General features: G+C 52.2%; 1 protein-coding gene across 1 annotated transcript in view; it reads right to left on the bottom strand.

Moving 5' to 3' along the window:
- Positions 1-6,314: 6,314 nt before the first annotated feature.
- JPH2 (junctophilin 2) overlaps positions 6,315-13,146 on the bottom strand; it is a 77,916-nt gene continuing 71,084 nt past the window's right edge. The window contains exons 6-7 of the mRNA XM_010829231.1: positions 12,387-12,614; positions 6,315-10,598 (exon numbers count right to left, since the gene is read on the bottom strand). Of these exons, the coding sequence (XP_010827533.1) occupies positions 12,400-12,614 (215 nt within the window). The 3' untranslated portion in view covers positions 6,315-10,598; positions 12,387-12,399. The remainder of the gene's footprint in view (positions 10,599-12,386; positions 12,615-13,146) is intronic.

Here is a 13,146-nt window from a genome sequence, read left to right as displayed (position 1 = left end):
TTCCAAAGAATAGCAAGGAGAGATAAGAAAGCCTTCCTCAGCGATCAATGCAAAGAAATAGAGGAAAACAACAGAATGGGAAAGACTAGAGATCTCTTCAAGAAAATTAGAGATACCAAGGGAACATTTCATGCAAAGATGGGCTCGATAGAGGACAGAAATGGTATGGACTTAATTATGTCTCCTCAAAATTGTATGTTGAGGACTTTCTTGGTGGTCCAATGGTTAAGAATCTGGTGGCTCAGGTGGTAAAGAATCTGCCTGCAATGTAGGTGTCCCGAGTTTGATCCCTGGGTTGGGAAGATCCCCTGGAGAAGGGAATGGCTACCCACTCCAGTATTCTTGAGAATTCCATGGATGGAGGAGCTTGGTGGGCTACAGTCCATGGGGTTGCAAAGAGCTGTACATGACTGAGTGACTAATGCTTTCACTTTCATTTGCCAACACAGAGGACAGGAGTTCCGTCCCTGGTCCAGGAAGATGCCACATGCCTCAGGGCAATTAAGCCCCTGCACCCGAGTCTGTGTACTTTAGAGCCCACGTACCCCAACTAGAGGGTAATCCCCCTTGCCACAACTAGAGAAATGAAGACCCAGTGTAACCAAAAGTAAAAGATAAAAATTAAAAAATCATGTTGAAATCTAAACCTCTGTGTGATAGCACTTAGAGGTGACTGGGTTTAGATGAGGTTATGTGGCAGGGGTGGGGGTGCCCATGCTGGGATGAGTGCTCTCATAGGAAGAGGCACTGTGGATAGTGACTGCGGGCATGAGATTAGAAGATGCTTACTTCTTGGAAGGAAAGCAATGACAAACCTAGACAGCATATTGAAAAGCAAAGACATCCCTTTGCCGACAAAGGTCCATATAGTCAAACTGTGGTTTCTCCAGTAGTCATGAATGGATGTGAGAGTTGGACCATAAAAAAGGCTGAGCACCAAAGAAGTGATGCTTTCAAAGTATGGTGCTGGAGAAGACTCTTGAGAGTCCCTTGAACTGCAAGGAGATCCAACCAGTCTGTCCTAAAGAAAATCAGTCCTGGATATTCATTGGAAGGATTGACGCTGAAGTTGAAGCTCCAATACTTTGGCCACCTGATGCAAAGAGACGACTCATTAGAAAAGACCCTGAGGCTGGGAAAGATTGAGGGCAGGGGGAGAAGGGGGCAACAGAGAATGAGATGGTTGGATGGCATCACAGACTCAATGGACACGAACTTGAGCAAACTCTGGGAGGTGGTGGAGGACAGGGAAGCCTGGTGTGCTGCAGTCCATGGCGTCGCAGAGTCAGACTCAACTTATCAGCCGAACAACAACAAAGAAGGGACACGGAAGAGGTGTAATTAATTCCTCTCGCTCTCTCCTCCCTCTCCTTCCCCCCTCCCCTCTCCCCTTCTCCCTCTTTCTCTGCCAGCAGAGATCACAGGGAGCAGACAGCCTTACATCCTCACCCTAAGACACAGCTCTCATCAGACCCTGGTGGCACCTTGATCTTGGACATCTAGCCTCTAGAACTGTGAGAAAATTGATTTCTGTGGCTGAAGCCCCTCAGTCTGCGGTGCTTGTCATGGCAGCCCAAACTGACTGCTATGCCCCGAGAATTATTAAGGGCTCTGGAGGGGCAGGAAAACAGGGGCAGGACCCCCTGGGGCTTGGGGCGTGCAGAACCGGGCAGGGCTCGGCGGCATGAAATCCTGCCAGTGGGACGTCCACAGTAATTTCATGCTGTCTCCTAACAGCAATTATCAGGGACACGGGAGGAAGGATGTTAATATTCAAGGTCCTCGACTTCAACATTTAAACCAATCATACATGTATAGAGCTTAACAGGTCAAACTACCACGCAGCTTGTAACAACACGGCTCTCCACATCTTCCAGCCCCGACTCCTACCACCTGCCCTCATACCCTCAAGGCTTTTAGTATTTCCTCTGCGGCTTCACACAGAAATATGGCTGTACTGCTATTTTGTGATTTATCCATTTAAAAATATTATTCATTCACTTCTTTCCCTCCATCTAAGGGACACTTACAATGAGACAAGCTGGGATCTGGCATCCTTTGCTGCAGTGCTTGCACCTGGATACATCGCTCCTCCTTGAGCACCGAAATACAAAGAAACTATATGGGACTAAAAATAACTGCATACATGTGGAGTTGGGGCAAACGCTGGATGAAAGATATAAAGAGACCAAAAAAATCCCAACTGCCGCTTTTGAAGAGCCTGGAGCAAAAGCAGGGTACTGTGCATATCCCCTGCACACACCACCACCTAAGGGAGGGGGGTGCAAAGCACCCAAAACACACCCTTACCCTCACCCCACATAAGGAACCAGCTTGCCCCGCTTCGGGGAGCAAGCGAGGGAAACCCTGATGCTTTAGAAGCCCCAGTAAAGCCTTGCCTGAATTTGGCCTCTGATTAATTTCTATCAATCAACAAGGTCAAGAACCCCGTCGGTAACAATAATACTTTTTGAGGACCTACTCTGTGCCAGGCATATTCTATATAAAGTCCGTTTTATTTCTCACACAACCCTGTAAAATAGTTGCAATTAACCCCATTTCCCAAATGAAAAAAGCAGATGCAGAGAGAGATGAAAAAAATAATTGGTCCCAGAGCAAGTCAGTGGCAGAGGCAGGGTCTGAACCCCAAGCCTGTAGCCTTCATACTTACTCACGTGTCACAGGGTTGCTCCACAGTGTCACATGGACATCTGGGGCTGGATAATTCTTTGTTGGATGGGAGTTGGGGGAGGAGGTGGAGTACTATTTTGAGCATCACAGGATGTTAGGTAGCATCACTGGCCGGTACCCACTGGATGCCAGTAACATCCCTCTTTCTGACTTGTGACAACCCAAAATACCTCCCGACACTGCCAATGACCCCTGGGAGGCCACACCACCCCCAGCTGAGAACCACCGATGTATCAGAAGCTTGGGCTGGACTTCCTGTTGCTGTGGGCTAGTGCTGCCTTAGGTGGGGAGCCAGGCTTGGCCTCTGGAGGGCCTCCCCCCTCTCTAACCACTGCTCTCCCTACAGTGTGAGAAGTCCATGGAGCCAAAGAGACATGCCTACCTAGCGCTTCCGCCTTTCTGAACAACATTCTGTTTCCCACGGCCTGCCTGGGCTTGTGGCCAGTTCTCCTGGCTACTGGAGAGTGTCCTTCTACCCCTGAGAGGTGGCCCAGGGTGTTGCTGAGGCTGGAGGGAGGTGCGCAGAGCTGGACATTTGAACTAGGTGGTCTGGACACAAATTCCAGGCCCTCCACTGCAGGCTGCTTGTCCGAGCTGGGAAGGACAAACTGGTGGGTATGGGGGGGGGGGCCTCCATTTGTGTCTTGTCTTAACCTGCAAACCTCAGAGCTGGCCCCTGGCTGCCAGTGTAGCTGGTGGGGATGTGGTCACACATTTCGGGCACCTCACTTTGAAGAATTTAGTCACCTCTGTTTGTAGAAAAAGAGAGGATTTAGGCTCATCTGTCTCCACCTTTGCTTCCCCCAACTCTGTCCAGATTTCCTCTTCTTATAAGGACACCAGTCAAACTGGCTGAGGGTCCACCCTGATGGCCTAACGTTTGAACTTAATCGCCTCTCCAAAGGCCCTATCTCTAAATACAATTACATTCTTATGTATGGAGGGTAGGGCTTCAACACACAAATTTTAGGGGAGACACAATTCACTCCTTAACAGATGGAGTGATTGATATTAATTAGAAACTCCACAATGCTGATGAAGTCCAACCACTGGGTCAGGGGCCAAGCAAATGGAAATCTAAAAAGACACACAAATTGGACAAGATGCTGCATGGGTCCATGCAGTAGCCAGTCACCCTGATCACCCTGCTTGGGAGGATGCTGTGACGTCAAAACATGTCACATCCACCTCCAGCTCACTGTCACCTGTCCCAGGAAACCCACACATCTGTGTGCCATGCACACTGCAGTTAACTCATTTACTGACACATTCGGGACAGCACTGATGGACAGTGCTGCCTCCCACATCTCTGGAATGACACTGGGCCAGGACCATTTGTCACCTTTCCTGGCTGTCTTCCTAAAACTCCAAGATTCCACCCAGTTTTTTTTTCCAGTCCACCAAATATTATTAGTATAAATGGAGTCAGCACCGTCATTGGCATAAATGGGGTTGCAAATTCAAATGATGTCAGAGTTGGGCAGATAAGATAAACAAAAGAGACAACAGGGCATGGTGAGGACTGTGGCTAAGCGGAGACCGACGTGTGCGTGCTCAGTCGCTCAGTGGTGTCTGACTCTTTGCCACCCCATAGACTGTAGCCTCCCAGGCTTCTCTGTCCATGGGATTTCCCAAGGAAGAATACTAAGAGTGGGTTGCCACTTCCTCCTCCAGGGGAATTTCCTGGCCCAGGGATCGAACCTGGGTCTCCTACATCTTCTACATTGCAGGTGGATTCTTTACCGTGGAGCCACTGGGGAAGCCGACAAGTGTAGACTGATGCCCTGCCCCAAAGCATTTAAATTTAATGTGTTTTAAGGTACCAGCCTGGTCCAAACAAAAGTTTGCCAGCCAAATGCACCCTCCAAGCATTTAGTTTGTGCCTTCCATTGAGGGTATGGTTAAGCGTATGGGCTTTGAAGATGGACAGACAGACCTGGGTTTAAATCTTAGTTTCTAACCTGTGGAACACAGTGGCATTTGAAATCACAGAGCAGTTGTGAGGAATATATGAAATAATGCATGTAAAGTGCTTGGGCAAAGCCTGGCACATAGTAAGTGTTTAATTTATAGTAGCTTTTATGGTTATAGTGAATCACAGAATGGCAATGGTGATGGTTTGTTGTTGTTTTTTTTTAAATAAAAGCAGCGTTCTCTTGAGCACATTTATGAAAGCATTCATGTGTGGAGCAGTGGCGCCCCTGGTGGTCATGATCAAGAACTGCAAAGCAATGTAGCCAGCCTAACTGTGGTCTTTAGGGTCGATATAGACAAGGAGTTTGAATCCAGTTCTGCCAGATACAAGTAGGTAACACAGGTCATTTACCTTCACCCTTATCCTCCATTCCCTGCTCCCAAAAGTTATTATTCCATGGAGTGGCTCTATTTTTTTTTAAAATATTTATTTGACTGCACTGAGTCTTAGTTGTGGCACGTGAACTCAGTTGCAGCAGGAGGGATCTAGTTCCCTGACGAGGGATCGAACCCAGTCCCCCTGTATTGGGAGTGTGGAGTCTTAGCCACAAGACCACTAAGCAAGCCCATGGCTCTGACAATTTAATGAGACAATATAATATCACTTGGCATGCAAGCGATATTACTAGCTCTTAATAAGTGCTGGCTACGATCCTAGCACCCAGAACACCACCGGCCACAGACTGCTAATATCCCTCCCTCATGTGAGAAGGGAAATGGGTGGGTGATTATTTATTTTTTCTTCTTTTGGGTAGGAGTGTGGAGCTGTTTCTTTGGCTCGGAGCACTTGGCCAGAAAAGATACCCTGTGGATACCTGAAATTTTTCTAGAGTAAAATATTCCTTTGGATAATGCATTGCTCCCTCCAGACTTCACTTTTCAGGTGAAAACTCCCCTGGAAGGATAACTAATATCCTGTGTCAAATGCCCAGGTGAGGATGAATGAACCAGCTTCTTGCCTCCCAGACCAGAGGGGCCTGGGAGACACTTTGTGTGTCATTACCCCCTCCTGCTCGCTCCACACACACCCTCCACCCCACTTGCTGTTCTGCCTGGAGAGGGGACTTCCTTCCTTCTCAGAGTCCAGAGGCAAGGAGTGAAGTAGGAGGTAGATGCCCCTGCACACAGGGGAAGCAATTGGAGATTCGTACCCTGTGGACCGATACTTCAAGATGAGAATGGCAGGACAATTGAGCGAGGAGGCTGGGCCCTGCCCAGACAGAAGATAACAGATCACATATTTCTCATTCTCAATGTCAAGAGACCTCCCTGACTACACATGCGCAGAAAGGGTTCTTAGAGGTCAAAAGGGGAGTAATGCTGATGCCAAGCTACCCAAAGGGGCTTCTTCAGCAGAATCCATCTTGGCTAAGAGATGCATGTGCGCACATGAGAAGACCCTGAGATATACCAAATAGGAACCAGGCAAATCAAAATGATTAGCCAAAGGAAAACTGGAAGAAATGCTCCACGTAAGTGATTTAAACTGCCATGAGGGTGCAACTCTGCAACTGAGTCTGCCTGTGTGTCTATCCACACATACAGTGCTCTTTTTTTCCTTCTAATAAATACTTCACTTGTTTCACTATCTCCCCCTCCACACCCCGCCCCGCCACTGCAGAGCCCGAGGCAAGGCCAGGGCTCAGACCACAGGGTCTCCCTGCTTCAGCCCCCTCTGAAACAGTTCCTCCCATGTCAGCCTTGCTTCTCTTCCCATATCCTGCTCATACCTATTACAAGGTCCTGGGCTCTTTTTCTGGCAAACAGAAGCCCTTTCCAACTGGAAAACGAGGAAGAGGAGCCTCCACTTGCTCCCTGGGCATGCTGCCCCACTGCCAAGTGGAGAACTAAGAATAGGGTAACAGCTCATATTGATGAAGCGACCTTGAAGGAAGTAATCTGCTCGCTTTCAGAGGAGGGGCCGTACGGCCAAGAAGCACTAATGAGGGAGAAGTTTCACCTCTAGAGACAGTCTTTCGGACAAAAGAAAAATGAGCTACCTGAATTTCAGCTACATTTAAGTTTTGTGTTTTAGTTTGGTATTGTGTTTATTTTGAGCTACACATTTGAGGGTGCACCACAGAACTTTTTCAGGCTTGAGGCCGCCAAAAGTCATCATCTGGGCCTTCGTCTCTCCCAGCACAGTCAGATCCTTTGTTGGTTCATCAGAAATTATGAAAATTTTCATCTTGCCACAAATCCCTCATCTGGATCCCACAGCTCCCAGGCCCCCCATCTTTTTTTCTGCCTTGGAAGAGTCCTGCCAAGACTCCAAGGCAGTGGTAGTGATCACAGGCCCTGGTTAACATCCACGAGGTGGTTTTAAATTCCTCTATGGCACAAGACACCTTCAAAGGACCTTGGACCTGGCAGCGGAGGACAAACTTCCAGAGGTGTCAGTGGCCAAGGCTGAAAAGGGGACCAGCCAGGCTGTGTGCTGCGCTTCAGCCCCCAGGGGGCGCCGGACTCCAACCAACCTTACCTGACTCCTCGTTCCAGCCGGCTCTGGAATGAGCTTTCCCCCACCACCCCAAACCATTCAAGGGGATTAGAAGGCTGTCATCTGCCTGCCCCCTCACCTCACACTCCCACTTTACACACACACACATACACACAGGGCCAGTCTGCAAATCCCCCCAACTGGGCTGGCTGCCCACTCCCCCCTTCTCTTGGTGCACTTTATTCAAACCTCTGCAGAGTACAACTCCTCCCTCCTCACCCCCACCCCCTCCATCGCCCCTGCGGTCCTTCCAAACCCATCTTTTTTCTTTGGGACCCCTGGATTATTCCAGGGTTTTGACAACCTCTTTACCACTCATGAGCTACCTCATCGGATGCTCACAACCATGATACCTGTAAAGAAGGCAACGGGGCAGGGATGACGGTCTCCTTGGCAAAGAGGAAACTAAGGCCTACAAAGAGGGGGTGTCTGGCATGCAGTAAGTCAGTGATGACACTGGGCAGACAGCCAGGACTCCTGAGCACCAAAGAACTCTGGAACCTGCCTGAACTCAAGCCTACTGGTGAGGGACCCTCCCCTCCAATTCTCATGGGGGCTGTTGGCTTGACTTGGCCACTAAAATAAGTCAAGATAATTGCTTTCCCACCCCTGGCTTGTTGTGTGAACTTGGGCAAGTCTCTCCTCCCATCTAAGCCTCTGGAAGCTATGATGATGGCCTATAGGTCCTTCCTTTGACTGAGACGCTCTGTGACTTTCTGACAGGAGCCCGAATCATCTCCACCCACTCGAGGTTTCTGGGGTTTCAATTAAAATGCAAGAAGCTTGTGAGAGGGCTAATGACTGTACTTCAGGTCAACAGCAATAATGACCCCAAAATGGGAAGTCTGCACTTACTGCTCTCAATTACTGGGCTTTATATGAGCTTTAATGTTTAAAGTTATCCTCACTACAACCCCAGGAGGTAGTAGTATTTTCTCTGTTTTATAGATGAGAAATTGAGGCTCGGAGAAGTGAAGTAAGTATCCTAAGCAGGACTAGAGCCCAGGGAAGCCAATCTCAAAAGGCTGGCTCTTTTGGGACTTCCCTGGAGGTCCAGTGGTTAAGACTTTCAAAGCAGGGGGCACAGGTTCCATCCCTGACTGGGGAACTAAGATCCTGCGGGGTGGGTGGCCAAAGATTTTTTTCCAAAAGGCAGGCTCTTTCTTTTGCTATATGCTGCTCAGGGAATCTTTTAGAAGTTGGCTTTACAAACCCAAGGTCTTCCCTAGAAGGTCTGTGGCCTTTGGGGAGCCCCTGTCAGGACTGAAGCCTTTCAGCCACCCCTCAGGAGGTATTGCCAGGTGGTGCAATGGTAAAGAATCTGCCTGCTAATGCAGGAGCTGCAGGAGACATGGGTTCGATCCCTGGGTTGCGAAGATCCCCTGGAGGAGGAAATGGCAAACCACTCCAGTATTCCTGCCAAGCTGACCCCATGGACAGAGGAGGTTGGTGGGCTACAGTCCATGGGGTTGCAGAGAGTCAGACATGACTGAGCAAGTGCACACACAGGAGGTATTATGGAAACTGTAAGAGAGGTAGGGCCTGACCCAGCATGACCCAGGGTCCTCAGCTTCCCTCCTCCTCCTCAGACCAGTCCCCCATCCTGAGGCCACAAGCAGACCCCACAGCCCAGGCAGAGCCTGTGAGCAGATGCAAGTTTATTATTGCATAGACGGCAGCTTCCTGAACCTTCACCCCAAATACCAACCCCCAAACAAGACCCCACCCAGGAGCCCTGGTAGCCAGAGGCTTATTCCCAACCCTAAGCCAGACCAAAAACCCCAGACAGCGACCTCAGAGCCCAGGCCTGGAGCCTGTCTCCCCTGAGAAGCACCCCCGGCCCACCCTCCTCTTGCCCTACTTGTCCAGAAAAGCCCACACACGATGGCGGAGGCCCTGGAGGACAGCAGAACCCACAGGCTCCTCTCGGCAGAAATGCAATCCAACAAGCTCAAGGCCCCAGCAGTGCTTGAAACAGTAAGTGTGGAGTTGGAAGGAAGGTTCCCAAGTATTGAGGGAGGAAGGGAAAGCTGACCCCATCAGAAACAAACTTTAGGTCAAAGAGCAAGCCCGGGGGGAGGCCAGACTACCCCTGCCCCAGCCCCCAAGGAGCAGAGAAACAAAGACAGAAAAGCAGCTGCTCCCCTCCAACTCAGTTTAAATGTCCTGGTCACGTCCTTCCCCCCGCTCAAAGGGGCCTGGACCACTGGCCCTCCATCCTTCCCCAGCGCCGAGGCCACAGCCCTCAGCCCCCACCCACTCCCAGCCAGCACCAGGGACAAGAGAAACCAGAATGGTACACAGCACATTGGAAAGGGGCTACATGCAAAGACCGGCTCCTGCCAAGCAAGCCGAGGAGCTTATCACAGATGGCAGGAACCCCACACCTGCTCCCCTCTCCCTGGGACACGCTGGCTGACAAGCAGCCTTCTTCAGCATCGGCCTGAGAGTCTGCCCCAGCGAAAGCTGCCTGGGCTTCCATGCTCAGCACCCCCCACCAATCAAGCCTGCGGTGGCCCCTGGGAGCGGAAGCGGACAAACCAGTTCACGGGCATCCCTGAGGCTTTATCTCACCGGCCCCACGGCTCCTGCAGGGTGACCTCTCCTCACCCTCAGCATCCTCGAAGCCCCCATGTGTAATGCCAGCCCCAGGCTCAGGTGCCCTCAGAAACAGGGCCATCCTAACTGCCCCTCAGCCCTTCTCCCCACACACCCCACCCCCTGGCCACCTGGTCAGCGGCTTCCCAGCCAAAGGTCCCAAACCCTCACGTCTCCCCCTCGCCTGCTGGTCCAGAGGGAAGCTAACTGGACCGGTGGGAGGAGACAGAAGCACTGTATTCTGGGATATTCAAACAGAAGATGTCCATTTCCTCTGTTGTCATCCTGAGCATCTGGAAGCAAGGGACAGAGTATGGGAGGGGTCGGGACTGAGACAAGAAGGGCTGGTGGGCTGAGAGCATCACCCGCCATGACCCACCACAGGGATCTCGTCACTTCCTCCGCTTGCCTGGGAGGCCTCAGAAGTTTAAAATAAAGCCAGGGAGGGTAGGAAGGAGGGGGCTGGGATTTAACATCCGGGTTTGGTGACTTCTCCCAAAACACAAAAAGCCTGGGGAGGGGGTGACCTAGGGTAGGGGTGGAGGCGAGGGAGTGGATGGGGATGGGGGATGGAGCAGATTGGGAAGTTCAAGACCAGGGCTCTTCTTTCAGGGCTTTCCCTGCCACTGGGCAGAAAGCTCCCGGACGTTGCCCAGCACTTTTCTCTTCCTCTGGGCATTGCCTGTGTCTGGGCACAGATGCCACGGGAAGCCTCCTTCAATGTTTGTGGTGTGGATGCGAGTGGACCCCCAGCAACCGGGTCCAGTCCTCCTCAGCCGCCCTGCCTGGCACTGCAAAAGATGGGTCCATGCATCCTCAGCAGGAACTCCTGGCTCTGCAGAGAAGAAAAGAGGTCCAGGTGAAGGAAGGACGGAGGAGGGATGAAGGCAGGGGCGGGGGGTGGGGGTGAGGCTGAGCCAGGCTCCGGGCAGGGTTCAAGGAGCAGGCCTGATCCTCTCTGGGGCAAGATCTCTATCACCAGCACCATCCCTGCCTCTGCAAGCCCGCAAGCCTTGGCCTTGGGCTCTGACTCAGTGGGACCAGAGACAAGCCCTAGAGGCCCCTCCTTGGCCCATGCAAGGCCCTGCTGGAGGCTGCCTCTGCCTGTTCCCTTTGCCTGGTACATGCTGCCCTCCTCTCCTCCCCTCCCTCACTGCCATCTGGCTCGCCCCTCACCATCCTTCAGGTCAGGAAGTTGGCAGTCCCCGCTGCAACCATTCCCAGATCCCCTAGGAAACACGGACCCCGCTGGGGCCAGCATCTGCTCCCAGGGCAGCACCTACCAGGCTAATATTGTCACTGGCTGTTTACCCTTCTCCTTCTCCTCTGGGACTGAGTAGGAACCCCCGGCCCATACTAAGCTAGAGTCAAGGGAGGGGATCTTTGAGGGGAGCAAGGCAAGAGGCAGCAAGTCTTGTTAGCAGCACCAAACACAGGATTCACAGTGTAAAGGCTGGTCCTAGTATGAGGAAGATTTGATTTGCCTTGTGGCTACTTTGGGTTCCCAGGTGGTGATGGTGGTAAAGAACCCGCCTGCCAGTGCAGGAGACCTAAGAGACTATGGGTTGGATCCCTGGGTCGGGAAGATCTCCTGGAGGAGGGCATGGTAACCCACTCCAGTATTCTTGCCTGGAGAATCCCATGGACAGAGGAGACTGGCAGGCTTCGGTCCACAGGATCACAAAGAGTCGGACACAACTGAAGTGACTTAGCACGCATGCACGTGGCTACTTCACCCTGAGACCAGCGAGGGCCATTTTCCTTCACCCCAGCCCTGCCCACTTCCTTTTCACCGGACCTTACCCAGCTCCTGAGCTCCATCACAGGGAGAAAACCAACTGATGGAACCGACTGACTGACAGCAGGGTTCAGGAAGAGGACTGAGGGAGGCAGGTGGAGAGTGCGAGCAAGAGAGAACCAGAGGACAGGGAAAGAGGATCCGGCCATCCCGGGCGACCTCAGTCTAGACTTCCGGGGCTCTGTGGGGAGGAGGTCAGGAACTATTCTGCTTAATGTTTAAACTCCAAGACTCTTACACAATGAGCCGTAAGTTAAAGGTTTACTTTCACGTTCGCCTCATTTCTTAGGGCAGGAATGTGTCCCTGCTGTGTCCCTATTCCCAGCAGAGCAGGCGCTCAGTAAAGGGGGGTTAAATGGGCTTCCCTGGTGGTTCAGGGGTAAAGAATCCACCTGCCAGTGCAGGAGACACGGGTTCGATCCCTGGGTCAGGAAGATCCCCTGGAGAAGGAAATGGCAACCCACTTCAGTATTCTTGCCTGGAAAATCCCATGGACAGAGGAGCCTAGAGGGCTACAGTCTGTGGTGTCGCAAAAGAGTTGGACACGACTTAGGGACTAAACAACAACCACAACAAATGAATGGTGAGTTCGTGAATGAATGAAGCCCCCAGCGTTCACCTGACAGCCAGCCAGTGTTCTGTGCACGTTGGGCCAACGAGGGTGCGTGCATGTGTGTGTGCGCACTGGGGAGAGATGATCTCTCAAATCCACACTCTAGGTCCCTGCCCCTGCTGGGGGGTGGGCCTCAATTAACCACAAGACAGTGGCCCAGCAGGCCCTTACTCTCCTCCCCAGAGACTGCCGTGCTCTCCTCCCGGCCTCACCTGGGGGACAAGGTCAGGTCAGCAGGTGAACGAACAGGATGGCCAGGCCGATGTTCAGCAGGATCACCATGCAGATGAGGACGGTGTTGGGGACCTGGGAACAGCGGAGACAGGCTGCCTGAGTCCCCAGGAGAGCACACTCCCCCACCCCAACCCTCCGCAGTGTCCAGCACCTGGACAGACCATCCGAGCTGGAAGGATTCCTGGAGGAAATAATCAACCAAACTGCTCAGGGTCTAGAGAGATCGAGAACGTATCCCAGGACACACAGAGGACAGAGCTTGGACTGGAATCCAAGTACATGGCCGTACCCACTGCTAATTCCTCTGGGGCTGCATCTCTCAGGCCCTCTGAGCCCAGCTTCAGTCTTTGGCACTGTAGCTTCCTGCTCCCCTAACAAGGCCAGAGGGCCAGGACTCACCCCCTTAATGAACCATTCCTCCATCCCCCCAAAGCCCTCCCTGCTACACCATGTAGTAGAGGCTATTGGAGCCCAGCCTAGATCCTTCATAAACAGGAGCAGCCCACAGCCTAGCTGCTTGGGACTCCTAGTCGCCTCCTCCAAAGGAGCGACCAGACAACTGTACAGAGGCCAGCCCCTGCCCAAGGTGGGGGCACTCTGCCTGCAACCCTGGGTCAGGCTGCACCTAACTAAGCCCACATCCCGGCAGGGGTTCCCCCCTGCCCTGTCCTGTGCCATCGTCCTGGTCCCCCAGTCATCTGCCCCCCGAATCCCACTTCCAGCTCCCCGCCCCTCCCG

Source organism: Bison bison, unplaced genomic scaffold (genome assembly GCF_000754665.1).
Source record: "Bison bison bison isolate TAMUID 2011002044 unplaced genomic scaffold, Bison_UMD1.0 scf7180017864500, whole genome shotgun sequence".
Lineage (NCBI taxonomy): Eukaryota > Metazoa > Chordata > Mammalia > Artiodactyla > Bovidae > Bison > Bison bison.
This window is presented reverse-complemented; position numbering and strand designations above follow the sequence as displayed.